The 27,890-nt window shown below is 36.3% G+C and overlaps 1 protein-coding gene across 11 annotated transcripts in view; it reads left to right on the top strand.

The window, feature by feature from the left end:
* BTRC (beta-transducin repeat containing E3 ubiquitin protein ligase) overlaps positions 1-27,890 on the top strand; it is a 169,857-nt gene that overhangs the window by 87,009 nt on the left and 54,958 nt on the right. For 6 of the 11 annotated variants that reach the window (XM_045802916.2, XM_045802914.2, XM_087862768.1 and 3 more), the window contains 2 exons: positions 3,741-3,818; positions 18,729-18,818. In XM_045802916.2, the coding sequence (XP_045658872.1) occupies positions 3,741-3,818; positions 18,729-18,818 (168 nt within the window). Of the gene's footprint in view, positions 1-3,740; positions 3,819-11,528; positions 11,756-18,728; positions 18,819-27,890 lie in introns of those variants that run through there. The other 5 variants (XM_045802917.2, XM_045802915.2, XM_087862769.1 and 2 more) reach the window with 2 other exon arrangements.

Below are 27,890 nucleotides of genomic sequence, written 5' to 3'. Positions count from 1 at the left end.
CAAGACTGTGAGCTATTCATCTCCTATTTGCTGGCATCTCCTCTTCACTATTAGAAGGGTACCTTACTCCTTGCTCCTGATACCATGACTGTTTAATGTCCCTTCCTCTATTTTATGGTAACAACAGAGTCAAATTTAGTGATACCCATGCAACAGTTCCTCATCTAAATCAGATAAAATAGAGGATCAGGAGGAAGAACATTGTGGATATGGGCTAGATGCTGCTTATTCTGTTATGTTCACATTACTATTTTATAGTTTACCGTCAATTTGGTTTCACCCCAATCACCTGTGGAGTAAAAATGTGATTTAAAATAACTTCACTATTATAAACTTCTACCAAAAAGTAACTAGGCTTCCAAGTTTATTATGATGACGTTTTAACAAAACATAATGTTGAAATGTAGGACTTCACATTGAATTAAACAAATTTGGATTATAAATGGTATTTTATTTAAAGGAGGGTGGAACTTCATGGTCCAGGGTATAGTTACTTGCAAATTTAAGTTTGTAATTGAATATTGGCTTAAGTTTGTATTACATAAAACACTTAATTTTAGCATTTAAAACATTGATTTGTACTTTATTTTTCTTAAAAGTTAAATATACAAGTTGGTTTTATGGGTTTAATGTTGACCTTTCCCTCCTTCTGTTTATCTTAAAGTAGCATATATTGCTAGTTTCCTCATTTGAAATGCTTTACAGTCATTAATTCACTGTGTGTCTAATTTTTTTTTGTAGATAGACTACATTATTTTTTTCTGAAATGGGGAGAAAACCCAGTTAGAACTCTGAAGTTATTGAGTCTCTGTGCCTTGCTTGTAGCATAGCACATTTTTTTCTTCTTTGTCTTAATTTTAGGGACCATTATTTTATAGTGGTCATCACAAATGTCAAATATCAAGTTAAATCTCATAAGAGATTTCTGCCCCAAAGGAACACCTTATAGTACTGGCTTGTTAACCAACTACAGGCAATGCACAAGGCACACAGATGTTAGCCACAGAGGTACAAGGGCCTTAAAATGACACTATATACATGCTGCTTATCCTTAAATATCTTTTAAAATATAATAATATTTGATAGAAACCACAAAAGATAATATAAGTTTAAAATAGTTACAATCCTATACTAATAATCTCATAGTTGTATGAAAATTTTCAGATAAACACATGTTAGAAATAACTTCTGCATCTAAAACTAAAGTAGTTCCCTAGTTAGAAGGTGATGAATAGGGGTGCCTGGGTGGCGCAGTCGTTAAGCGTCTGCCTTCAGCTCAGGGCGTGATCCCAGCGTTCTGGGATCGAGCCCCACATCAGGCTCCTCCACTGGGAGCCTGCTTCTTCCTCTCCCACTCCCCCTGCTTGTGTTCCCTCTCTCACTGGCTGTCTCTCTCTGTCAAATAAATAAATAAAAATCTTTTTTTTTTTTAAAAAGAATGTGATGAATATATGTAGTGTAATGAGTATATCAAAATTTTTTATACTTGCAAATTAAAAAATATTAACACAACGAATGTAGTTGTAGAAAATAGAACCCAAATAATTCGTATTCGTATTTTCTGTATTTTGCCTTGCAGGTAGTGACTTACATGTGTTGATTACCAAATTTTTTTTCCAATTATTTTATATTGTGGTAAAATACATATAACATAAAATTTATCATCTTAACCATTTTTTATGTGTAAGTTCAGTGGTATTAAATACATTCATAATATTTTGCAACCATCACCCCCCCCATCCGTCTTCATAACTTTCCATCTTGTAAAACTGAAACTCCATTAAACAATAATTCCCCATTCCCCCACTTCTCCTAGCCCCTGGCAACCACTATTCAGCTTTCTGTATGATTTTGACTACTCTAAGTATCTCATATAAGTGGATTCATATAGTAATTATCTTTTTGTGACTGGCTTATTTCACCTAGCAAAATGTCCTCAAGGTTCATCCATGTTGTAATATGTACCAGAATTTCCTTCCTTTTTAAAGATTTTTTTTTTTTTTTTTTATTTGACAGAGATAGAGACAGCCAGCGAGAGAGGGAACACAAGCAGGGGGAGTGGGAGAGGAAGAAGCAGGCTCATAGCAGAAGAGCCTGATGTGGGGCTCGATCCCGTAACGCCGGGATCACGCCCTGAACCGAAGGCAGACGCTCAACCGCCGTGCCACCCAGGAGCCCCAGAATTTCCTTCCTTTTTAAGGCTGAATACTATTCCATCGATGTATTACACCCCATTTTATTTATTGCTTCATCAGTCATTAGACGCTTGGGTTGCTTCCACATTTAAGCTATTGTAGTTAATGCTGCTGTGAACACAGGTGTACACATATTTCTTGAGACTCTGCTTTCAGTTCTTTTTAGTGTATATCCAGAAGTGGAATTGTTGGATCATATGATAATTCTGTTCTTAATTTTTGGGGAACCACCATACTGTTTTCCACAGCAGCTGTATCCTTTTACATTCCCACTGACAGTGCATAAGAGTTCTAGTTTCTCAACATCCTTGTCAAAATGTATTTCGGTTTTTGTTGTTTTTGATAGAACCTTCTTAATGAATGTGATGTGGTACCGCCGTGTAGTTTTGGTTTACATTCCCGAAATGATTAGTGATGTTGAACGTCTTTTCATGTGCCTGTTGGCCAGTTGTATATCTTCTTTAGGGAAATGTCTATCCAAGTCCTTTGTGCATTTTTGAATTGGGTTGTTTGGGGGTTTTTGTTTGTTTAGTTTTACAATTTCTCTATATATTCTGGATTTTTTTTTTTTTAAGATTTACTTATTTTAGAGTGTGCACGCGTGCGCACGTGAATGGGGGAGAGGGGCAGAGAGAGGGAGAGAAAGAGAATCCTAAAGTAGACTCCCTGCTGAGCACGGAGGCCACTGCGGGGCTCCTCCCAGGACCCCAATATCATGACCTGAGCTGAAATCAAGAGTCAGCTGCTTAACTGACTGAGCCACTTGGGTGCCGCCCCTATATATTCTGAATATTAATCCTTTATTGCAAAATACATGATTTGCAAATATTTTCTCCCATCCCATGGATTGCTGTTTTATTACTCTGTTGATATTTAGGATTCTGAATTCGCTTTCAATTGGATTGTTGTTTTTTTCCCCTCTTCTTAATCTTTTAAGGACCCCATTGACATTTATGGTCTTCTAGCTGCTGTTTGAGGTGATAGTGGCAAGAATGGACTCTAGTCTTAAACCACTGATGACATGATGTTGCTTTGAGTGAAGTACTGTTATTTTTAATAAAAGAAAATCAAATCTGAGAAGAGGAAGAAGAGAAAAAACTATTTATTTTAGGATCCAGACTTTGAGAATTTCTCGTGACCAAACATTTACTATAGTTTAAAACTAATTATTTAAAAGAGAAGGTAATAATCATGGTCTAAGTCATTACCAGCTGAGTATAAACTGGAGCTGTCTTGTGTCCAGTGTCAATCTGCATTTTCAGAGAGCAATAAACTAGATTTCTAATGACCATGGTCTGCTGGGCAGTGCTTAAATATAGATGAAATACTTTCCACCTAGGTCCCTACTTACATTTATTTATATACATGGGCATATGTTTTCCTTTACCTAAGTGTATGTCTGTATGTATATAAATCTTCAAAGGAATATATGCATAAATATACATGGTATTCTGGCTTACAGAATTAGAAATGTAATTCAGTTTACTCCCACAGAATAAGATTGAAGATAATGAGAACTGAATTAAAGCTTACTTTCTTTCACAGAATTCCTCAGAGAGAGAAGACTGTAATAATGGCGAACCCCCTAGGAAGATAATACCAGAGAAGAATTCACTTAGACAGGTATGAAATTCAGTCTGTCTTAAAATAAAAAGCTACCAACAACAAAACAAAAGACAGGAAACCCTCAATTTGCCATTCGTTAAGCACTGGAGCTTAAATTAACAGTACTCTGAAGTTGAGGTGGCTGTAGCCATCGGTTTTGATCAGGTAACATTGTTTTCCCAATCATTTAAAAATATCCTAGGTTTACAAGTACAGGACAGGTCGATTGCTTACGTTTAGTGAAAACGACATCAAAAAAAAGTTTTCTGGGTCAGAAAAAATAACTTGAAATGCTTCTAAAGTGCAGATAGTAGAATAGTTGGCTTTAAACCTTATTTTCCTTTTGAGATTCTTAATACATTTTTAAAAAATTAACAGTCAAACGGGATCTGCTTCTAGTGAAGTTAGCTCCTTTTAGTCTGAGCAGTGTTTGTTTGCCTTTTCTAGAAGTAAAGACCATTATTGATGATAACGTTAAAAAAGTTTTTCTCTTCACTGTACCCCACTTCCCAAAAGTAACACATTTTACTTTGAAAGTTAATTCCATGGTGCTCTCTTTTTTAAAATTAAAATGTTCAAAAATATTTGCTTGAAAAATTTGCTCTTCTCACTGCCTGCCGCAACCTCTAACATCTTCTGTCTCTCACTAGCAACAAAAACAAGTTCTTACAGTGTTGCCAGAGAATAGGTATACCACCTCTTCACTTTTAATATAAAGTTGAATAAGATGAGCACTAGCAATAGAAAAAATAATTTCAATTTACTTACACTTACGGCATTATTCTTAGGAAAAGAGAAAAGAGGTCTAGTATTTGTTGAGTGCCCACCACAAACCTGCTGTTCGTTTCATTCCGTCCTCACAGTCACCTACGGAGTTGGTAGATAGGGCCTCCGATTTATAGATGAAGAAAATGGAGACTTAAGGAGGTTGGATGACTTCCTTATTAGCTCATCAGTGATTTAAAACCCAGATCTCAGTGTTGCTCAAGCGTTTCTACTTCCGCCTTCAGATTCCAGTTCGTAGTACAGTGTTAGTGTAGGGAGAAAGTACTTGAAACTGTGATATACTCATTTTTTAATTTACTATATGGTAAAAATTGGGGGATGGGCACTTTCCCTTTTTGATAAAAATAATTGTTTAGTAAGTAGAACTGAATCCATTCAGGAAGCTTTTGTTAAAAACCTGAATGATGAGTAATTGATACTGTGCAGTTACAACTTTAACTATTTGGATACAAACACCTGATATATAAATCTAAATAAATAGAAGAGTATTGAGTAAGATAAATTTAGAGGTGGAAAGACTCTGCCCACTATACAGAAACAACTGTCAGAAAACAATGACACGACAAAAAGTTTTGGCAACTTTATTTAAGCTAACAAACGAATTTTCACTCTGCAAAGTTATAAATTAATTTTAATAGGCTGATCCAGATGGTCCATTTGGAAAATGGATAGGCTGATCTGTTGAAAATTAAACTAAATTTATCTCTCTCATACTTCAAACTGAAGCAAGAGAGAGAATCGTGCCTATTAAGTCCAGCACATACAGATGGACCAGCAGGTCACACATGGGACTAATCTGATTCATTTTAAAAATAAATGCATACATTATTGAATCATTTTCTACTTGCAAGATCCGTTGTGTGCAGTATTTGAAAGAGATATGCTGTGGCTTTTTCATTGCTTTTTAGGTTCGCTTCACCCTCTCCACTTTGATATAACAACCGTTTTGTTTTTGTTTTTGTCTTTCCTCCTACTGCTTCAAAATGATTTTTCTAATATCTGTCATTCAGTGTTGAGATCCAAGCTCTAGAGATTAATTAGGTCATGAGGCTTTTTCCCCTCCTCTCTTTGTAAAGGGTTTTATCTCTATTCTCTTTATGAAGAGCATGAACTCAGTGTTCTTGGAAAGAGAAATGGCCTTTAGAAACGGGGAAGTAGGAGATCCTCCTGGGGCCCTCCGAATCTTTTGGCTTCTGGGTGTTTTAACAGCCCCATGAATGCAGATTTGTAAATTTATTGCAGTGCCATCTGGTTTTTTGCTCGAACCAGATTACTGTTGGCTTGTGTCTGTCTATTGTGGTGGTCACTCCCTAGGAGCTTGCCCTCTCAATCTTAGGGAAGAGTGATGAATAGCAGGGGTCAATAGAAGCGGGTCACAGGGCAGCTGTCCAGGACTGCCCTGAACTTGATTACCCCACTGCTGATTTTTTTAATGTAGGACATAATATATAAGCTGTTTAAACTCCCTCTTTTCTCTGTTGCATGACAATAATGAAGTGCCATTTGCTCCCTTCCCCCTCCCACTTTAGTCAAGTTATACAGATAAAAAGATGTCAAGGCTGCCTTTTACCTAGTGTTGATGTAAGTAGGATTTGCATCATGTAGGCCAATCCCTTGAGATTCTTTTGCAGATATTTCTAATGGGATTTCAGGAACTCTTTCACTATTGATTTTAAAATGCTCAGTTACATTCTAGCAAGTTTAATATTGTTTTAAACTGATTTTATAGTTTATGTATATTGTTGTAAAGTACAGTTCATAGGTGATGATAGACTATGATCACTGTGTGGTAACTTTGAGTTATTTAATCATTGGAGGAGCTGAAAGAAGGGTCCATTTAAAGGATAATGAGGGAATATCATAAACAACTTTAAACCACAGTTTTGGCAACTTAGATGAAATGGACAAATTCCTTGAAAAATATAACTTACTGAAACCAATGCAAGGTGAAACAAATTTGAATAACCTTAGATGTCTCAACGAAATCACATTATCAAAAGGCCCCAAAATGGTTTCACTGGTGAATTCTATCAAACATTTAAGAAATAAATAACTCAGTCTTGTACAAACTCAGAAACTAGAGAAGGAAAGAGCACTTCCTGACTATTATGAAGCCACCGAAACCGTAATTCCAAAACCTGACAAAGACATTAGCAGAAAAAGAAAATACTGAAGGAGAAAGTCGGGAGATGCTATCCTCTGTGCCACCAAGCCATCTTGTATACCTGTTTGTCCATTTAATTTCTGATATCGGAAGGCAGGAGACTTGGTGGGGAAAGAAGCAGTGTATCCTTTTAAGTTTCTGAATTTGGGACCAATCTTCTTACCTCTTTGCATTAAGTAAAGTGTGAACTTTTGTTTAAAGAATGTACACAGTGGCTGCAATTTTCTTTCTACTTTTGTTCCTAAAATGTGAAGCCAAGGAAACCATAGCAACTGTTTTTCAGAGCTTTTATTCATATCTGCAAACAAGGGCAAAGGCCTGGGAGGATACACGAAAGTACTCATTACTTTTTGAAAATGTAGCCTTACAACATGCAACTCCTTCTTTGCTTCACTTTGGTGCTAATAGGATCTGTCAGCCCTGCCTTTCTCTGTAATTGAGTAAATTGTGACCTCTGTCTAATCCTTCCCCCATCCCCCATTCCCTTTGTGTATGTGTCCACTTACCATCCTGAGAACGTGGGCAGTGATAAATAAAGCATTGAGTAGAGCTCTCTCAACTCTTTGAAAGCAGCATGATGCCAGCCCTCTAGTTATATTTCTTTAAGTGTTTACGTTTTTCTGTATTCTTTCTCTTGTGTAGCTGGAACCCTGGGGATGCAAAGCCATGAGAGAGGCCAAGAAGCTAACAAAGTAGCTGTCTCCCTTGTTAGCTTGTTCCTTTATTCTTTAAAAACAAGATAAAAACCATCTGGCTCAGGGCACTACATTTTCCTCCCCCATGCACCTCTATAGATGGAGACTTCACCTGCAGTGAGGGTTTACATTGATTAGGGAGGGAGCAGTAATTCAAGCTTCCATCCTCTTCAAGGATACTTTGCAGTCTTTAAAGGTGCTGACCCACTGAGTTAAACTGTCAAGGGAGGATAAAAAAGTATCTTCATCCCAGGAGGTAACAGCTGCCAGGTTTTCAACACCTTGCACGCTGCTGGAAAAATGTCACAATTGTCAGCTGAAAGAAAAATGACTCTGTTGTCATCTTCTGTTAATGACTGGGCCTTATAAAGGGAACTACATAAGTCTTTTAGAAGGAATAAGTAGATGTTTTCCTTTCCTACCCCCATGCCCCTAAATTCCTATGTTCTAAACATTACCTTAGAGTAGATCCATAAAAAACAGCAGTGAAGAACTTAAAATTAAACAGCCCCATGTAAGCATGGCTGTCTGATCGGCATAGCTCCTTTATACAGTTGGATGAGGAGGAGGAAAAAGCACATCACTGACACAGAAATGACATTATAGTGTGTATTAACAAAACAACAACAACAACAAAAAGTCATTCATAAGCCAGTGAACTGAGAGAAAACATACTGTATTTCTGCTCTTTGGAGGACAATTTGTTTTCAAGCAGCATCCAGATGGGTAAATACCACGACATTTCTTTTTTCAAGAGAGCCACTTCTTTTCTTCCTTTAGAGAAAAAAAAAACAAACAAAATAAAACTCAGTGAATTTACTTCCTTTAATAGCACTATAATGTTTGTATATGATGGCATTCCCTTCTTTCTGATTTGATTGATGAGGGGAAAAGGTTTAATGAAGTCCCTGATATTAGCCAGGCAAGGGTTTTTTTTTTTTGCTATTTGTTTTAGGTTAGTCATTTTAATTGTATTGAGTAATTAGAAGGTACACACAGCCAGGGGAGCTTTGTTCTGATAATTGCTCAAGAAAACCCATTCCCTATCTGCCGTTGCTTTGTGTTAAGACATTTCTCCCTCTAGTGGCAATAGTAAGCACTTTGACTTGGCAGTAGGCAAGGTGTAATTGCAGTATGACAAACTATGCTTAAGGGACTATCTTGTAAATACTTTAGTTTGGGTTTTGGCATTATTTCATTATATATGTGTGTGTGTTTTCCCTATGAAACTTCCTACCTCTCTTCTCCCCCCCCCCCCCGCCCCAAAGTGTTTTGGGCTTTGGATGGAAAAAAATTGCCTGAGATGTTTATTAAAAAAAAAAAAAAATCACAGTGCATCCTGGGTAATGTTTTGCAGCTTGACTTAATTTTAGTCATCTGTTTTAATTACCTATTTATAAAAATGCTTTTGCATTTGTAGACATTATTTAATACTTTGGAAGAAGCACCTCATTTGAAATAAATAAATAAATTGTACTTATTTTAAATAGTCCATGTAAAAGACCTTAAAGGTAATTAATGTAGGTCTCTTAAGTAAGACAGAAGTGATCTTTCCAAGTCTGATGAAGTGATTTGTTTATTTAACTTCCCACTTCGGCTGAATCCTTCAGAGTCTAATAACTTTTTTAAAAAAACATGGTTTGGCAATTTGTGTCTAGCTACAAAAACCCTTCTTCAAAAAGAAGCAATTTAATAACCAGCTTTCTTAAAATTACTTTGAGGAAGAAAGACTGTATAGGGGGTTGGTATTTTGTTTTATTTTTATTTCAGTGTAATCATTCTTTGATAAATTGTGTAATCACTGACTTAGTAGAAAAAATATTATTGAACTCCTGGGTTGCAATGACCATAAAATAGTGTATTTTCATATAGAGACTTGAGATATTGTGAATAAATTATAAAGGAAACAGCTTATATGCTGGTCGAAGTCCATATGGACCCAATTCATTTTGTGTTCAGTGCTTAATGTGGATGTACCATTTTATGAAAAACAAAAAGATTGGTGGGGGGGAAGCCTATTGTGCCCTTTTGTATGAGCCTTTTAAAAATCTGCCCTAAGAGTAACTTGGAATGAGATCAGATACAGCTCTGCATCCATTGAACGAGATTGGGAAGCATCAGTGTGGCATTTTTAAAGCCCAGTTCCAGCTTCCCTAGATGTCGCCTTGTAGTTTGCTTTTTCTATCCCATATTCTTGCTGCGGACTTGATTTGATGTTACCATATATCTGAAGGTCCCTGTCTCCCCCCCCTTCCTGCCCCCCAATCACTAGCCATTTTCATTATACTATATCTTGTTTTGCTATAGGGCTGCTGAACAGATTTCTTAAGCAGCTTTTTGCAAGGTTAAAAGAATGCAGCTTGGTAACAAGTTTGTGTCATTTTAAATATATACCTTCTAGTAAATAAGGAGAAGTCTGGCAATCAATCCCTTTTAGTGTGTTATATGTTTCACCTGACAACTAAACCTTCTATTGATTAGCCATTACTTTGTTAGATAATCCTATGTCATTGAATCCATTGTAAAAAATTAAACTCTTTAAAATGTTTTACCCTAGCAGCACTGTGAAAATTGAAAACTTGTTCAGAATTACAGCCTGCTTTCACAAAGAAGGTAGTTTTCAGCAAGGCATCTTACTGGTTTATGCTTATGTGCTTTATATGCAATATAAAAACGTATTAAAGTACTCCAACGCAAAACTCTCTGCTTCTGGTTCAGCAATGTAAGCTACCTTTTCGAATGTTGCATGGGAACAGAGCCTATCTTGTCAGTGGCAATTATAGTCACTAGTTTAATTTTAGCCTGGAAGGAGTCTTATAATCGTAAAATATTGAATGTAAAATACTGAGTTTTTTAAAAAGCATTTTTATTCCAGAGTGATCTTAGGAATGTGACAAGTTTTACTTTACTAATTTATGTGAATTCCTTGGGGGGTAAGCAAGATCATATACCCATTATACAGATGGGATGTCTAGAAAATAAAAGCTTTGGTATATCCTTACCCTGGAAACTCTTGCAGGTCTCAAACTGGTTTCCTTAATCTATCTAATATTCCCTCGCATGTGTTATACTCATTTCTGAGGGAAAAGGAATTTTGGAGGGAAACAGATTAGTTTTCTAACCTGCCATGACTATTTTTTCCCCAGAAAATAGCATAATATTTTTGTTAATTAACTAGACAAACCTTTAGTTCTTTTTCCCCAAAAATATTAACTGTATGTATACCTTTATATTTTTATTGAGGTTTATTTTTCATACAGTGAACTGCATATACATTAATTGTATAAGTCAATGAATTTATAGGTCTGTCTGCCTCTGTAGCCACACCCTCATCAAGCTGTAGAACATTTTCATTACCCAAGAAAGTCTCCTTGGTCTCCTTCCCAGCCAATTTTTCCCATTGTCGGTGAATCAAACATTGATCAACTTACTAATAGGTTAGTTCCACCTTTTTTAAAAGTTCTTGTAATAGAATCATAGATTTTTGGGGTCTGACTTTCAGTGTAATGTTTATGAGATCCGTCTATATTGCTGTATCAGTAGTGTATTCTCTTTTATTGTATATTCTGTTGAATAAATATACTGTAGTTTGTTTTCCATTCTTTTGATGGACACCTAAGCTATTTGTATTTTTATAAATGTTGCTATGGATGTTCTTATATAAAGGTTTTTTGGTGAGCATGTGTTGAATACTTTTTGATGTGCTTATTAGCTATTGAGGTATTGTCTTTTGTGAAGTATCTGTTTAAATTTTTTGCCATTAAAAAAATTACATAGTCTGTCTTATTGAGTTCTAGAACTCAACTGTATTGAGTTCTAGATACTGGTTCTTTGTGAGATAAGTGTTCTGAGTATTTTCTCACCAACTGTGGCTTGCCTATTTATTCACAGTGTGTTTTGATGAGAAGTTTCTAATTTTTGAATGAAGCCCAGTCTGTCAGTCCTTTCCTCATGGATGTACAGATATTCTAGGTTTTCTTCTAGAGGGTTTGTAACTTTTAGCCTTTACCCTTAAATCTGTGATCCATCTCAAATTAATTCTTATGTGTGCTTTTCATTGTTTTCCCCATTCTTTTTATTCAGTTGTTTTGACTTTTCAGTTGAAAAGACTTTCCCCCATTGAACATTGAATTACATGAGTGCGTTTGTCAAAAATCAGTTGGCTGTACAAGTGTGGTCTGTTTCTGAACCTCCTGGAGAAGAGGCTGCTGCTGGATGCAGAGCAAAGGGCAACAGCAGCTGAGGCCCTGACCCAACCCCTTCTTCAAATCCACCCAGAAGACAAGCTCAAGTCCTCTTTATTTTTAGAAGTGTGTATCAGTAGTGTATTCTCTTTTATCGTTTGTAAATAATGCACCAAGTACCACACTGTCTTGATCATTGTAGCTTTAGTAAGTCTTGAAATCAAGTAGTGTGAGTCTTTAATATTCTTAATTTTAATATTGTTTTGGCTTCATAGATACTTTGCATTTCTATATAAGTTTTAGAATTATTAGCAATTTCTTTTAAGAAGTCTGCAGGGTTTTGATTTGGATTTTACATATATTATATATATTTTTTTTGGGGGGGGATATACACATACACACATACACACACATACCTACACACACACACACGTATATTCATTTGGGTAGAATTAACCTCTCAATAATATTGAATCTTCCAGTCTGTAAACATGGTATATATCTCCATTTAATTTTGTCTTTTTAAATTTTTCTAAGCAGTGTTTCTTAGTTTTCAGTGTACATTTCTTACACAGATTTATTCCTAACTATTTAATGTTTTTCAATGCTATTGTAAATATTTTCATTTGATTTTTGACTCTTGACCTTGTTTCCTGTCATTTGTGAATAAAGACAATTTTATTTTTTCTTTTCCAAGTTATTTGCCTTTTGTTTCCTTTTTTTGCTTTATTTCAATGGCAACGGCCTCCAATGTAATGTTGAATAGGTGCGATAAGAGAACATCTTTGCCTTGTTCCCAGTCTCAGAGGGACTGTATTTGGTCTTTCACCACTAAGTATGATGTTAGTTGAAATTTTTTTAGATGTCCTTTATGGGATTAAGAAAGTTCCCTTTTATTTCTGGCTTGCTGAGATTTTGTTTTATTGCTGTTATTGTCATTATGAATGAGTGTTTAATTTTGTCAAATGCTCCCCTCCACACTTAATTCTGTTAATATGGTGAATTACATTAATTGACTTTATTAAGAATTTTCGTATCTGTGTTCATGGGAGATATTGGTCTGTAGTTTTCTTTCTTTCTTTTTCTTTCTCTCTCTCTTCCCCCCCTTCCCTCCCCTCCCCCCTTCCCTCCCCACCCCCTCCGTTCCCTCCCCTCCCCTTTTCTCCCCTTCCTCCCTTCCTTCCTTCCTTCCTTCCAGCTCCACACACAGCATGGAGCCCAGTGCAGGGTTTGAACTCACAACCCTGAGATCTAGACCTGAGCTGAGGTCTAAGAGTAGAACACTTAACCAGCTGAGCCACCCAGGCACCCCTGTAGTTTTCTTTCTAATTTCTTTGTCAGATTTTGGTGTCAGGGTTATGCTGCCCTCATAAAATGAGATGAGAAGTTTTCCCCTCCTCCTCTATTTTCTAAAAGTGTTTGTGTATGGTCCTGGTGTTATTTCTTCCCTAATATTTAATGGAATTCACCAGTGAAACCATCTGGGCTAGAGGTTTTCTTTTGGGGGAAGATTTTGTTTTTTAATCTATGTGGAATCATTTTCACTTACCATTTCAATTTCTTTAATAGACACAGAGCTGTTCAGGTTTTTTCTTTCTTGTGTCAGTTTTAGTAATTTGTGTCTTTCAAGAAATGTGCCCTATTTTTTTTCAACAGATTGTAAACTGTTCGTACTTTTTATTTTAATACTCAGATTATTCTATATTGGACTGATGAGAGCCCCTTTACGTTGACATCTGTGCCCCTCTGACATATATCCATCATTTCCTGTGTCTCTCCAGGTTCATCTAGTATTTTCCCTGCCCAATCCTGGAATCAGCCATTTCTCCAGAGAGCTATGGTTCCTTTCAGTGTAAAATGCTATTTAGAAGCCAAGATTTAAACATTAACTTATATTTTACATCTATATTGATATATTTTGAAAACCATGAATTTATATTGGTACCTGCAATTCTAATTCAGTACCACAGAGTTTGTTCTAGATCTCTCCCTTTTGATATTTATAATTCTCCTATAGTAAGAAAAATCTGGTTTGAGATTTTTTTTTTCCTTTCAGCACTTTAAACATGTTGTTTCTTGTCTTCTAGCCTTCGTTGTTTATGGTGAAACTTTCTACGTCTGCCTTTATTTATAATGTTGGCTCCCATATATGGGGCATGCCTTTTTTCTTAGGCTCTTTCAAGGTTTTTGTCTTTGTTACTGGTTTTCAGCAGTTTTGACTGTTTGTGCCTAGTTCTTGTTATCTTTGTATTTAATCTCCCTAGAGTTTGCTAATCTCAGATCAGTAAACCAATCGTTTTCACCAAATTTGAGAACTATTTGATCACTATTTTTATAACTTTTTTTGTGCCCCATTCTCACTTCTCTTCTGGGTTTCCAGTTTGCACATATGTTAGATCATTAACACTTACCCCACAGATAACTGAGCCTCTGTTCATTTTTTTTCTTTTACTCTATCCTTCAGTTTAGATCATTTTAGTTGATCTATCTTTAGTTCATTGATCTTTTCTTCTGCCATCTCCAGTCTGCTTTTAAGCCCATCCAGTAAATTTTTAATTTCAGATAATATACTTTCCAATTGTAGAATATATCTGGTTCATTTTAGGTTTTCATTTTTCTGGTGAAAATTTCCATCTGTTTATCCATTATGACTGTATCTTTCATTTAAGATGTTGAATATATTTATTATAGCTTCTGTAAGGCCTTTATATGCTGATTCCCATATTAGAACATCTCAGAGCCATTTTCTATTGGTTCTTTTTTCTCTTGATTATGGGTTCCGTTTATCTGCTGCATCTTATCTCTAGCAATTTTTGATTATGCAGTGGACATTATAAATTACTCATTGCAGAGACTCTGGATTCTTTTATCTTCTACTGATCTGCTGATTAACTTACTGACTGATGACTTCACAGAGTGTTGGTTTACATTTGTTAGGGCAGGTTATGTTTTGATTTTTCCCCTGGTCCTAAGGTAGAGCCTTTACTCCTAAGACTTACTGTTTACTCTCAAGGCAGGGTCATTCCAGGTTTTCAGTGAAAGTTTGAGATGCCTATTAAGTTCCTCTAATTTAGTGGGAATCAGATTCTAAATTCTGTCTCCCCTCATGGGCAACAGCTGCAATCCCTGCTCCAGTCTTTCAGTCTTATATTATTTTCCACTGAAATCATTATAGTCTCCCATTCATGTATATAGTTTGGTGATTAGCCATGGATTAGAGGAGAATCGAGCCTCCCCTATGGGTCTATTTTCTATGATTTCTCTTCTCAATCTCCAGCCACTATGGCAGCCCTGAACTCCATCCTTTGGCATATCAAGCCAATAAACTGGTTTCTAATTGAATTTTAGTCACCCTGCATCAAGTAGATTGGTGAGTACCCTCAGGGAAAAAGCACATAAATATGGATGTTACCCTGTGTGTTTCTCCTCTTTCAAGGTCAGTCTACTCCTTCCCCCAGTTTCTTACTACTTTAGGTCATTCTCCAGTGCCTTCAAGTAGTTATTATTAAAATTTTTCCCCATGGTTTATAATTTTTATCTTATGAGAGCTAATCCCATGTAAGCATCTCTGGCATTATTAGAACTTGAACTCTTTGGCTTACATTTTTTATGTTATTCAGTATATACCAATTATTTCATAAATGTCTTTTAAAAACATAGTAAGTTTCATTTAAAAACTTTTATGTTGTCTATACATGAATAATAAATGTTTGTGATATTAGTAGTTGCAAAAGAAGTGCTGAACCCTGAGCCAGAAGATACATGCACCAATAGCTGCTATACACCAAAGTCAGATGATCCAATTTATTCCTTTAAAATATGTTTTGGGGATGCCTGGGTGGCTCAGTTGGTTAAACATCTGCCTTCGACTCAGGTCATGATCCCGGAGTCCTGGTATCAGGTCCCACATCGGGCTCCCTGCTCAGTCTGCTTCTCCCTCTGTCTGCTGCTCTCCCTGCTTGTGCGCTCTGTCTCTCTGACAAATAAATAAATAAATAAAATCTTTAAGATGTGTTTTGAAATAATTTCAACTTAAATTATATAAGAATAAAACAGTTAAGTGGATATAAGTTTTTAAAAGTTTAATTTGTCTAGGGGCGCCTGGGTGGCACAGCGGTTGAGCGTCTGCCTTCAGCTCAGGGCGTGATCCTGGCGTTATGGGATCGAGCCCCACATCAGGCTCTTCCGCTATGAGCCTGCTTCTTCCTCTCCCACTCCCCCTGCTTGTGTTCCCTCTCTCACTGGCTGTCTCTATCTCTGTCGAATAAATAAATAAAATCTTTAAAAATAAATAAATAAATAAATAAATAAATAAATAAATAAATAAAAGTTTAATTTGTCTAAATGGAAAAATATTTTTTCTCCATTTTCTTTAATTTTTTTATCTACATCTTTCCAAAGAATGATAATTGACCAAAAACTGAATAGTTTAAAATATCTATGAATCCGTTGCTGACATAAATAAGTAAATAGGAGAAATCATAGCTTTTCCTCACAGAAAAAAAAAAAAATCCATTTAGTAAACGTGGAAGGAAAGAGGGAAACTTAAAAATCACCATCAGAACACCACAGGAAAAATTACCATAGGCAAGATCCACTAATGGATGCTAAAATTAGCAGTCAAAAGTTGAAAGAGAAACCAAGTATTTGCATCATCTCAGAATATTTCCCCCAATATATTTTGTAATTCCTAAAGGAAAAATAACAAACTTATAATGGAAAATCTTGGCAGACACGACCATAGGCAAATGATAAAGGTTAACATCACTAGAAATACTTAATAACATGCCTCCTGACTTGATGCATTGAGAAGGGTACATCACCTTTGTGGTATGCTTCCCAATAATGTATAACCTCCATCTGATCATGAGAAAACATGACACAAAGCCAAATTGAGAGACATTATATAGACTAATCAGTACTCTTCAGAAGTGTCATAGTTCTAAAAGACAAGACTGAGAAATTGTCACAGATTAGAGGAAACTAAAGAGACATGATAACTAAATTTAGTGTGGCGTCTTCGGTTAGATCCTGAACAGAAAAAGGGTATTAGTGGGAAACTTGGTGAAACTCAAAAGAAATTCTTTATATTGTACCAAGTTAATTACTTCGTTTTTTTTTTTAAAGATTTTATTTTATTTATTTGACAGAGACAGCCAGCGAGAGAGGGAATACAAGCGGGGAGTGGGAGAGGAAGAAGCAGGCTCCTAGTGGAGGAGCCTGATGTGGGGCTTGATCCCAGAACGCCGGGATCACACCCTGAGCCGAAGGCAGACGCTTAATGACTGCGCCACCCAGGCGCCCCTAATTACTTAGTTTTGATAAGTGTTCTGTGGTTACGTAAGTCATTAACATAAGGGGAAGCTGGGGGGAAGGGTATACAGAAACTCATTTTGCAACTACTCTGTAATCTAGAATTTTAAAAAATGGATTCTTTCCTATTGTTGGTTATAAGACATGGCTTATATCTTAAGATTTTTTCTTTAATTCCAAAACATATAGTTCTCCAATATAGTAGCTCTCAAAGAGTGTTCCTAAACCAATAGCATTAACATCAAATAGGGACTTGTTATAAAAGCAAATTCTCAGAAGCTGGGGGGGTGGGACCTAACAATTTGTGTGTTTGGGTTCTGTTGTTGTTTCTTTTTTAAGATTTTATTTATTTATTTTATTTCAGAAAGAGTGGATGGGGGGAGGGGCAGAGGCAGAGAGAATCCCTAGCAGACTTCATGCCAAGCACAGAGCCTGATGCGGGGCACCATCCCTGACCCCGAGATCATGACCCCAGCCGAAATCAAGAGTTGGTTGCCCAACTGACTGAGCCACCCAGGCACTCCAACGATCTGTGTTTTAACAAGCCCTCCTAAATGATTCTGATGCATGCTAAAGTTTGAGAAACGTGATTTATACCATCAGTGAAAACTTAAAAATATTGTTTTACTATATTGGCCAATTATTAATGTTTGCTTACTGTAAAATATAACCTGATTTTTTAAATTGTGGTAAAATGCATGTAACATAACATTTACCATCTTAACCATTTTTAAATGTACAGTTCAGTGGATTAAATACATTCATGTTGTTGTATAACTGTCACCACCATCCATCCCCAAAACTCTTCATTTTGTAAAACCTAACCTTATACTCATTAAACAATAACACCCTATTTCTTCTCCCAGCTCTGGCAACCATCATTCTACTTTCTGTCTCTCTGATTTTGCCTCCTCTAAGTATTTCATATAAGTGGAATCATATAGTATTTATCTTTTTGTGACTGGCTTATTTCACCTACCATAATGTCCTCAAGGTTCATCCATATCATAGTATATGTCGGAATTTCCTTCCTTTTTAAGGCTGAATACTATTCCAGTTGTTGTATATGCCACATTTTGTGTGTCCCTCCATCTGTCAGTGGACACTTGGGTTGCTTCCATGTTTTGGCAATTGTGAATGACGCTGCTAGGAACATGGATATACAAATATCTTTTCAAGGTTCTGCTTTCATTTCTTTTGGGTATATACCCAGAAGTGGCATTGTTGGTTCATATGGTAATTCCAATTTTAATTTTTTTGAGGAACCACCACCATGCTGTTTTCCACAGCAGTGTATACTTATACATTCCCACCAGCAGTGCACAGTGGTTCCAGTTTCTCCACATCCTTGCCAACACTAGTTGTTTTCTGTTTTTTAATAGTAACCATCTTAGGCTATGAAGTGGTATCTCATGGTGGATTTGATTTGCATTTCTGAAATGATTAGTGATGTTGAGCATCTTGTCATGTGCTTGTTGGCCATTTGTATATCTTCTTTGGATAAACGGCTTTTCAAGTCCTTTGCACATTTTTGAGTAGCACCCCCACCTTCCACACATACAATGAGACCACTGCTGCTTACATACTTGTTCATGAGCTCATCATTGGCTCTTGTGGGCTCTCACTTTCTTTACTTCCATCTGCCTACCTTTTTCCAGTTCCCATAAATCTGGAACTTATACATAAGTCTATTCATGTGTTGATTTTGAGAATAGGACAGAATTTGAAAACTGTATGTGACCGCATTTTAATATTTAAACATATTTCCAAAAAATTCTCTTTACAGACTTATAACAGCTGTGCCAGACTCTGCTTAAACCAAGAAACAGTATGTCTAGCAAGCACTGCTATGAAGACTGAAAATTGTGTGGCCAAAGTAAGTAATAGTACTCATCAATATTACTATACCGCATCATAACAATGCTTTATCTATAAACATCTTCACTCAGTATTGCTATTAAAGATTATCACAGGATTTTATATTTAAAAAGGAATATAGCAGGCATCTTTTCCAAAGCAGACTGCAAGTTGGAGTCTCCATCTCTTCAGTTGCAAAAGAAGTTTTTGGTTATGCATTCTGGTCGCACTTCGTCTAATTCACATTTGTTACTTGACATTAGTTATGGATTACTACAAATAAGTAAGATTTGTGAAAGAAAATATAAAATTATTTTTATAAGGTTGTTCATGGGTTTTAAATGTAATTAAGTATAGAGTAACCATTGTAAGGATTGTGAAGTATGCAATAGAAAATCCAATTATTATATCGCTATTATTATTTATTGAGTGGTCAATGATAGAAATATTGCTTTTGGTGATTTTGATCTGAGTGGACCGGTATGTTTTATCATGCATATGAGCTACCTTTTCTCATGTGTAAAACATGTGCATTTCTATAGATACAAAAGTAATCACATATTAGAGACTTTATGGTCGAATAATTGTATTAACTATGGCTCTAATCTTCCAAGTATCTCTAATTACATAGGAACTTTGACCTAAATTTAGATAACAGCAATTTTGATTATTCCAGGAGTAAGTAAATTTCCAGTATGGGCTCTGTTTCTAGAATTTTACCTTACATATATGCAAAATTATTGCCTTAATAACTGTTCAGGGTTTTGTCACTGTTAGAACATTCCCAACTTTAACACTTTAGTTTAGTCTATTTTACTATACACTAAGGCTCACAGTTACTTACTGTTATTATTGGAGTCGGAGCTGGTAATCAGGTAGTCTTCATCCTTTGCTACAAAAAATCAAAGGACAGCAACATTTTTTATTATTTTTATTCTATTTCTTAAAACATGCTGTAGTCACTAGACCTAACTTAATCAACTGAAAGTATATCACACAAACTATAACCATTAGAAATGATCCATATAAGAAATGTCAATTTATTTAAAATTATAATTTAAAAAGAGTTAGTTAAGTGTCTCTTAGAGTGTCTTAGTAATTTACTGTAAAATATGAAAAAATTAAATTACATATTTATTTTTTCAGTCATTTAGTCACAACCAGCAAGTGCTAATCGACCCTATTTTGTATCTAGCATTCGTACATTGAAATGTGGGATCAATTATTTGGGCCTTTAAAAATAATCTTTCTCCTTTTGGCCACGTTGCTCAGTTTCATCACAAGTGGGTGACTTCTGGCTAAACAAGGTAAAATCTTAGCATGAGCACCGATCCAAGGACAGGGTGACAATTTTAATGAGTTTCATTGAGAGCTGGCCAAGTGAGCATCTGTTCCTTTTGTTTTCTCCATACTTTGTAAGCCAGGATCTCTAAGCTGTAGAGTCATGTTGGTGTGTGTCTGTATGATGTGTTTTGTTTTGTTTTTCTCCCACCCTCTACTTCAGTGGTGCATGGTTAGAAATCTTCTGGCATCTGGCACAATGGCATAATTTCTTTTATGCTCTTGGGTGAGGAAATAAGTTTGCTTGTTGCTGCTCATCTGTCTGTTTCCTTTGCTCCCAGATGGTGACCCTCTTATCCCATTCTTGCTTATTTTAATATTATTCTGACACCTATATCCTTTCATCATCTCCTTCAATACCCTAATTTAATAATGATTTCTGTCGTTTCCTGTTGGAACCCATCTAACTTTCTGCTTACTTTCATTGGCCCACATCCTGGCTTCTGGTTCATTGCTTCAGATTTGAGCCATATAATCAGTTGGTCAATGGCAAATAAAAACATGTAGCTAAAAAAATTTCTTTCTTTTAACAGCCTCTAGTGAGGAACCAATAACATGAGAATAGAGAACAAGTTTTTCCTTTTCTATTTACATGTGTTATATGTATCTCATGATTCTGTGCTGTTTCTACTGGCCTCATTTATTTCTTGACCTTTGAAAGGTAATGACTTGCCATCATTTTTGTAGGTTTGCAAGCTTGTCCTTGTTTCCTGCTCTTTACCTTTAGCCCTTAACTGAGTAGTTTCATCTGCTATGCTTGATATGCCTGCAGTAGCTTTTCACTTGGTACAAGTGTCTGTTGTTGATTCAGATTGTACTCCAAAGTGGCCTTGAATGTCCAGCCATCTCCATGTGAGAACAACTATAATATATTTGTATCAACATTTTTGTCCTCTAGTTCAAAGGAGCTAATTCAGAGTGACTTTGGTTTGGTGGAGACAATCATTATTATTATTGACTATTGTTTATTATGAGTTTTAGAGAAGACATTAATACCAGTCATTCCCTGAAAAACAGCAAAGTTGTTACGTTCAGACCTTATAGTACATAGTATGTGACTTGTCTTTGCGAGAAATACTTTACCATAAATGTTTTATAATAGGTCTATGAAGAGGGACCAATTTGTACTCTTTAGAATATAAGAAAACAAAGTGGTAAGACAAACTATAGCCACTCTAGGTTAATAATAATCTTCTGAATCTCTGACTTGAAGAATGAGACCTAAGAAAAGATTTAAAAATAAAAATGAAGGATGAGTCGTTTTATCAGCGTAACTTAGTCCAAGTAATATTTGGAGGCATTGAGATGTCTTTTATTTTCGTCCAAAGCCTTCCTTCTTACTAATTATAATTATAGCTCTTAGTTCATGAGATTTGTTTGGAGCGTGACGAGCTCTGTATTTATTGTAGCTTTAAATGGACAGTCATTATTGACTGCCAACTTAGTCTTTAAAATCAATAATCACATTGTACCTAATTGTCAACCTTCATGATGGTTTTTAATTGGTAAAGAAAACTAACTAGAAAAATGAAGAGCATTAATTTTTTATGTTCTCTTTTTGCTGACTTTATTTCAATCTTACCGAAAATTTTGGTTTCAGGTTTTTCCTAATTTATGTTTTACACGTGCATGCACAGAATTAAAATTAAGTTGTTTGAACACATCTACCTAGATTCCTGCCCAGGTAGGAGAAGTTCTGCCTCTTTATCTTTAGAAAATAAACCTGTTCGGTAGTCCTTTGTAGATGTTCTGTATTGTGGTTGTTTGTTGTTATTGTTTTTTACTTGAGACTAATAATCTGTTTGCAACTGACTGAGACAGAAAAATGTGATGTTCCTTTCCACTCACTCCAGATTTTGATAGAAGACTTGTTTTATTTATTTCCAAAATTATATCCGCAGGAAACAAGCTGTTTAAATTCAGATTATGCTGAAGCAAAATGGTCCTGGTATGAGAAGCAACGTGCTGTTTTACGAGCACAGAGTCCCTTTTCTCATAACTGATTGATAGTAAATATTTTCCTGAAGAATTATTGCCAACCATGAACAGTGCAACTGTTTCACTTTTTTTCCGTGCTACTTGCTGTACCAGCCATTGTCGGTAATTAAGATCTACAATTCACAATGCAGACGTTTGCACTTCCTCTGGGTCTGCGCTATTTATAAGGCATTTCAGCTGTTCAGAGTTTCTTTTGAGTTTTAAACTACATGTTAACAGGCTCCTTTAATATACTGTTCCACAAGTAGCCTGTCAGATGGGCCATTCTTTGCACAGGCCTCTCTGTTGGGCCTAAACATTAGCTTTGTGGAGAACATGTTAAGATTTCGAGGCCGATGAGGTTGGAAAAACTCTGGAATGTAACATTTTACACACTAGCGTATTGCTATTTCAAAAAAGGCAGGAATAATGTTCAGAAGTACTGTTTTTTTCTTTCATTTTCAAATGTTCATATGATTTTAATGAGTGTCAATGGGAGTTTTAGAGAAGTTCTGAGAAATACTAGTAAAGTGACTTTTCCTAGCTCACTTTGAGGTAATAATCAAGGACCATTGTTATAAACAAGAGTTTGTGTGTTTGTCAGCTTAAGGATTGCAAGAACACATAACCTTCTAGATGTGCATGATATTTAGGAATACAGACATGGGACACCAAATGGATCAGATTGACTGCACATTTGTTGTATAATCATCTTCAGGAACCCTAAGTAGCATATGCTACTGGAGAGGGAAGTGTGAACAGAAATCCTGGTCCGTATTAATTTGGTAAAATTTAAAATCATTTTCAACCATTTCAAGAGAATTAATTTCAAAAGAAAAAAAGAGAAGTCCAGACCCCAGTGAGAATCTTCATGAATTGTGCCCTTGAGTGAGAGAACTGCTTACACATTCTCCTTACTACCTGCACACATTGCTAAACATACAGGAGAAAGAAACAAGAAGCAGAAAGCTGTCAACAAAATATGTGTAAAACTTTGCCACGAGTGGGGATCAGACTGGCTGTTTGAAGCCTGAAGTCAGCTGCGTTGATTCTGCATGTTGGCCGCCAGCACCTTCCAGCAGGGCAGATCTGCAGAGAAAGGCAGACACGGGTTTCCATGCTGATTCTTGATGGGCCCTTGAATATAGACAGAGCTTCAAACAAAGCCTTTCCAAGGCAGTTTTATTTGCCAGAACCTGAAACTTTCTGTAGTTCTTTTGAACTACAGTGTTTTTGTAAACTTTTTTTCCTCAGTGAACTCTTTATGAACCTTTTTTTAAAGATAGCAGCAGTGGTTCAACTGTTGGGAACCACTGATATATTTGACTGAGGCACTTCAAGATGCTTGAACCTATTCACATTTCTATCTAGCCAGGGAGCTAATAAGATTAAGTTTGTCTTTGTGGATAGGTCCAGATTAGCAGGAGATGATGAGCCCAGTCAGTGTTTTCCTCCGTGAAAAAGGAAAGGTTGGGAGAGAGAGGGGTGAAGGAAGAAAGTTCTTCATCAAGAATTGACTGCAGTATTGCCTGCTGATGCATGTCGGATCACCCGCATCGAGAGATCACATGGCTTCTCCAAAAGTCAAACGATCAATTCGCCTCGTTTTGGCTCTGTACTTAATGCACAAACAGTGCGATCTGCGGGGCTGTAATTGCATTGTTAGGGCCAAGGAACAAGCCTGTGCCTTTTCAGCAGACAGCTGGCAGGGAGAGAGGCATGTTGTTAGGAAAGAGAGAGGCAAGGCAAATAAAATTACTGCTAACGCTCAGAGATCGGCAGGAGTCCTACTTGCCTAATCTTACCGGTGGGAGCAAGCGGCTGTTGTAATCCAATTATAGCAGCATAAGCAATTTGTTAGACACTCCGCATAATGTAACAATTTCCCAATAAACTCTGACTTGTAATAACGTCGGCAAGAGTCCGCATAAATCTGCCCGAATGGTGGGGGCTGGAGCGTTCGGCTGGGGGCTTGTAATTGGCGCCATCAGCACGTTTTGCGGAGTGCAGTATGGTGCAGTCTTTTAGTGCAGGAATTTTAAGGAGAAAAGCATGGCACACGTTTCTTAGAAAAAGAAAAGTGGCCATTAAAAGGGGAACAGCAAGAAGGGCATACTCTTGCCTTCACATTACCTAGGAATCTTAGTGTAGAAAGAAAACAGGAGGAAGCCATGTTTCCTTCAATACTTAAGGGGGGAGGGGGAAGAGTATGTGGACTAAATTTCTTTATTTAAAAAGCGTCAGTTTCTATTATTTATACCTTCCTTCTCCAGCCCCCCAAAATGCTGTTCAGGCAGCATTTAGCTAACATTTTACAAACTGCTCATAGCCAAACAAGACTAGAAATGGCCAAGTTCAAATCTGTTTTCTTCTAGAGTTTAGCATTTTCTTTACAACAGGAAAATATATTTTCTTTGTGCCCAGAATAAATCTTTTAAAGATATTAGCTCATGGACTATCAAACCTTTCTGTAGAGTTCTGCCTTCCACTTTAAGAAACCGTCTCTTACCGAAGGGTTGAAAACCTAGCTTGTCTGCTTAGCTGGCTTCACTACATTGCTTATTTTCTTTTCCACAATATATTGTGAATATCTATGATACTAGGACCAGTAATCTTTCTTGTTGAATGTTTACATTGTACAAGAATACAGTTTTTCTTATTTAAAACTATACCTGTATGATCATTACAGGAATAATTTTGATTCCTAAGTCATAAAATGCCTGTTTGGGAAAAATATTTGTTGTTGTGTGGAGCAGAATAGAACTTCCATTATTTGTTGATCGATTAGCATTTGTAGGCACAGAATAGAGTTTATTTATACAAGGTATAGGAGGTGAGGAGTGCTCATAGATTTGTGTTAATAGACAGATTTTCATGCTACTGAGTGTGTATTAAATGTTATCTACTTATGCCAGCCCAACTCTTCATTGTTGTTATTTGTGTCAAAACAAAGCTTCTGAAATAAGAACAGGATTATTCAAAATACCATGTTGCTGTGGGTATTATTACAATAAATATTTACTTTCAGTATAAACGTTTCCTTCTACTGAAGCAAATGCTGCCTTGTTTGACTGGAGCTACATCAATAAACTGCAGTGCCTCTAATAAAGCCACTCAGTGTCTGGGTTTAACTAATGGCTGATTTTCATGGCTTTGACAGTGAGCTGTGTGCGTTATTTTCTCCTGATATTGTAAAAATAATGAGAGCAAATTAGAACAATCAGTTTACACAGATAGCTCCTGATTGGAGGCGATGGGCAATATGGCAGCAGGTAATCCATCTTCGGGCTCCTGTCACATTAACTTCAGCAGTGTGAAAAGATCAGGTGGGGTAAGCAGGGATCCTGCCCAATCAGAACACTGAAATTAATGAGAAGAGCATTGTTCTGTGATCAACCTTTTAATTAGCAAGATTGGAAACGCAGGGAGTGTTGAAGGCAGCACCACAGCTGCACGATGCCAGGCACAATTCCTGAAAGGGGAAAGAAAGAAAAAAAAAATCTGTGCATTTTACGTCATACTTTTCTTGCTGTGTGCAGGCATTATGTTTCCATTCGCGAGCTGGTTTACAGACTTTACTGCCTACTCTCCAAAGTAGTGTCACAAATATGGTTGATGTATTAGTGATCTATAGGCTGTAATTCTGTCAGGTGTCATTTAGGGTTTTGATTACCAGTATACTTTCTTTGGCATTGCACATTGGGTTTTAATTTTTAATTTTTTTTTAATCAAGTAAGCAAAGAGATTGAATTTTAAGAACATCTGTCTTGTCGACCTCCCACCAACCCCTCCAGTTTATAGTTTTTCTTGTAAGTAGCGTGAGAGTTTCCTGGTTTGGAGCACTTTTGTCACTTTGCGTTATTTAAAAGAGGAGTAAAGTCCAGGTAGTAAGCTATGGCATATTTAAATTGTGTTCCTTTCCTGATTCTGTTTATTAGGAAAATCACTGTTTCTTCCCCTCCCCCGCCTTTGACTTCTCAGTGTTGAGGGCTGTGTTATTTCAATTTATATAATTGAGAATTGAACATCAATGAAGTATGGTGTTTATAGAAGGAAGGGGGGGAGAAATCTATGCAGTGACTGAGACTAAAGGCTGATTCATCCATTTAAAGTTCAGATATACTAAAATTGAAACCTTGTTAATTATCCCTGTAATATTGGAAAATGTGGTATAAAGCTATGGAAGATATCAATGAGCCAGATTTTCTCTGCCAAATCAGTGCCTGTTTTCTAGGCCTACTCTGACAGGCTTTAGCTTTGGGAAAGGTATGAGGTTTTCAGTATTTTAATCTTTACACCGTAAGTTTAGTTGCTTACTGTAAAAGCAAGAATATAATGTATGCTATGTAAACGAGTCCAGTTACCCTCCAAAGACATATAAAATAAGTTGGTGGTTTTTTATATTAACAATTAATTGATGTAGGCATTTATTTAAAGTACTAATACACAGGGGCGCCTGGGCTGCTCAGTTTGTTAAGTGTCTGCCTTCAGCTCAGGTCATGATCCCAGGGTCCTGGGATTGAGCCCCAAGTCAAGGTTCCTGCTCAGCAGGGGAGTCTGTTTATCCCTCTCCCCCTGCTTGTGCTCTCTCACTCACTCGTGGCTCTCTCAAATAAATAAAATCTTTTTTAAAAAAGTTAAAAAACAAAGTACTAACACATAAAAACCAGTTATCAGGTACCCATCTGAGTACAGAATTAACAGTAAAGAGCCTGTAGTATGAAATATTGAGGTTAGGTGTAAGGTGATCTTTTCTCGTCATAGTTAATAGAATTTTTTTCATATTTTTTCATTATATGTGTAACTAATGGAGATTCTAGCCTTGCAGCCCTAAGATGCTATATTTATAGAAGGTAAGTCCCTGATATTATACCCTTATGCAAAACCCATAGAATAAAGGCACTTCACTTTCCTGTAGTACCCATCTTCCACCCCTTTGGCCCCAAAATCTTTAGTATACGTTTTCGAATTCTTTCAGAAACCTGATTTTTTATTTTGTTTTGTTTTTTGATTGATAGCTTTTCCTGAAAATATTCATATTCAGTATTTTAGGATCAGTGACTTAATACGAAATAGTCTCTAGGACTCCCCCCACACACACACACACTCTAAGAGAATGGTGCTACTGTGCGTTTTAATATTTTAAAGTCCACTTGTAGAATTTTGCATGATACTTTTCTACATTCCTTACTCTGGAAGAGAGATTTTTATACTCACAGCTTTTATGGATTTTTGTGGCTGTTCATTTTCCTCTCTCCTAGTTTGAGAGTTTCAGAAGCCTGGGCTCATAAGCTCTCCATGGATACATTCTTAGTCATATGGTGTAAATAGATCGCTTACAAAGCTTGTGTAACTTGAGCTCTCCTTTTTAACCTTTCAGTACCCATGAGCTCAGGATCCATACATGTAAAATCTTATTCTTGTGTCATGACTCCAGCTTGTAAGGCAAATGAGCTATGAATTTAAATGGCTATTCTACTCTATACCAACTTTCTATAAAATAAAATTGGTGTTTTTCCTTTTTTTCATATCATTGTGGATTTCCATCTGACCTAGTGATCTTGCCAATATTTGTTCTTATTGTTAGAGTTCTTTTCTGGTAAGATTTGCTCTTCAAGATCAGTGTTAAATAAACGTCTCCTTTTTGAGGGCATCTTTTTTTTTGTTTATGTTAGTAATTACAGAATGTCTAACTGGCTGAATGACCAAGAAACACGTTTTTTTTTTTTGATGTTTTTTTATTATATTATGTTAGTCACCATACAGTACATCC

The sequence above is a fragment of the Ursus americanus genome, chromosome 6, assembly GCF_024610735.1.
Source record: "Ursus americanus isolate L20-20 chromosome 6, mUrsAme1.1.p, whole genome shotgun sequence".
Lineage (NCBI taxonomy): Eukaryota > Metazoa > Chordata > Mammalia > Carnivora > Ursidae > Ursus > Ursus americanus.
Note: the sequence above shows the minus strand (reverse complement) of the source record. Positions and strands in the feature narration are given on the sequence as shown.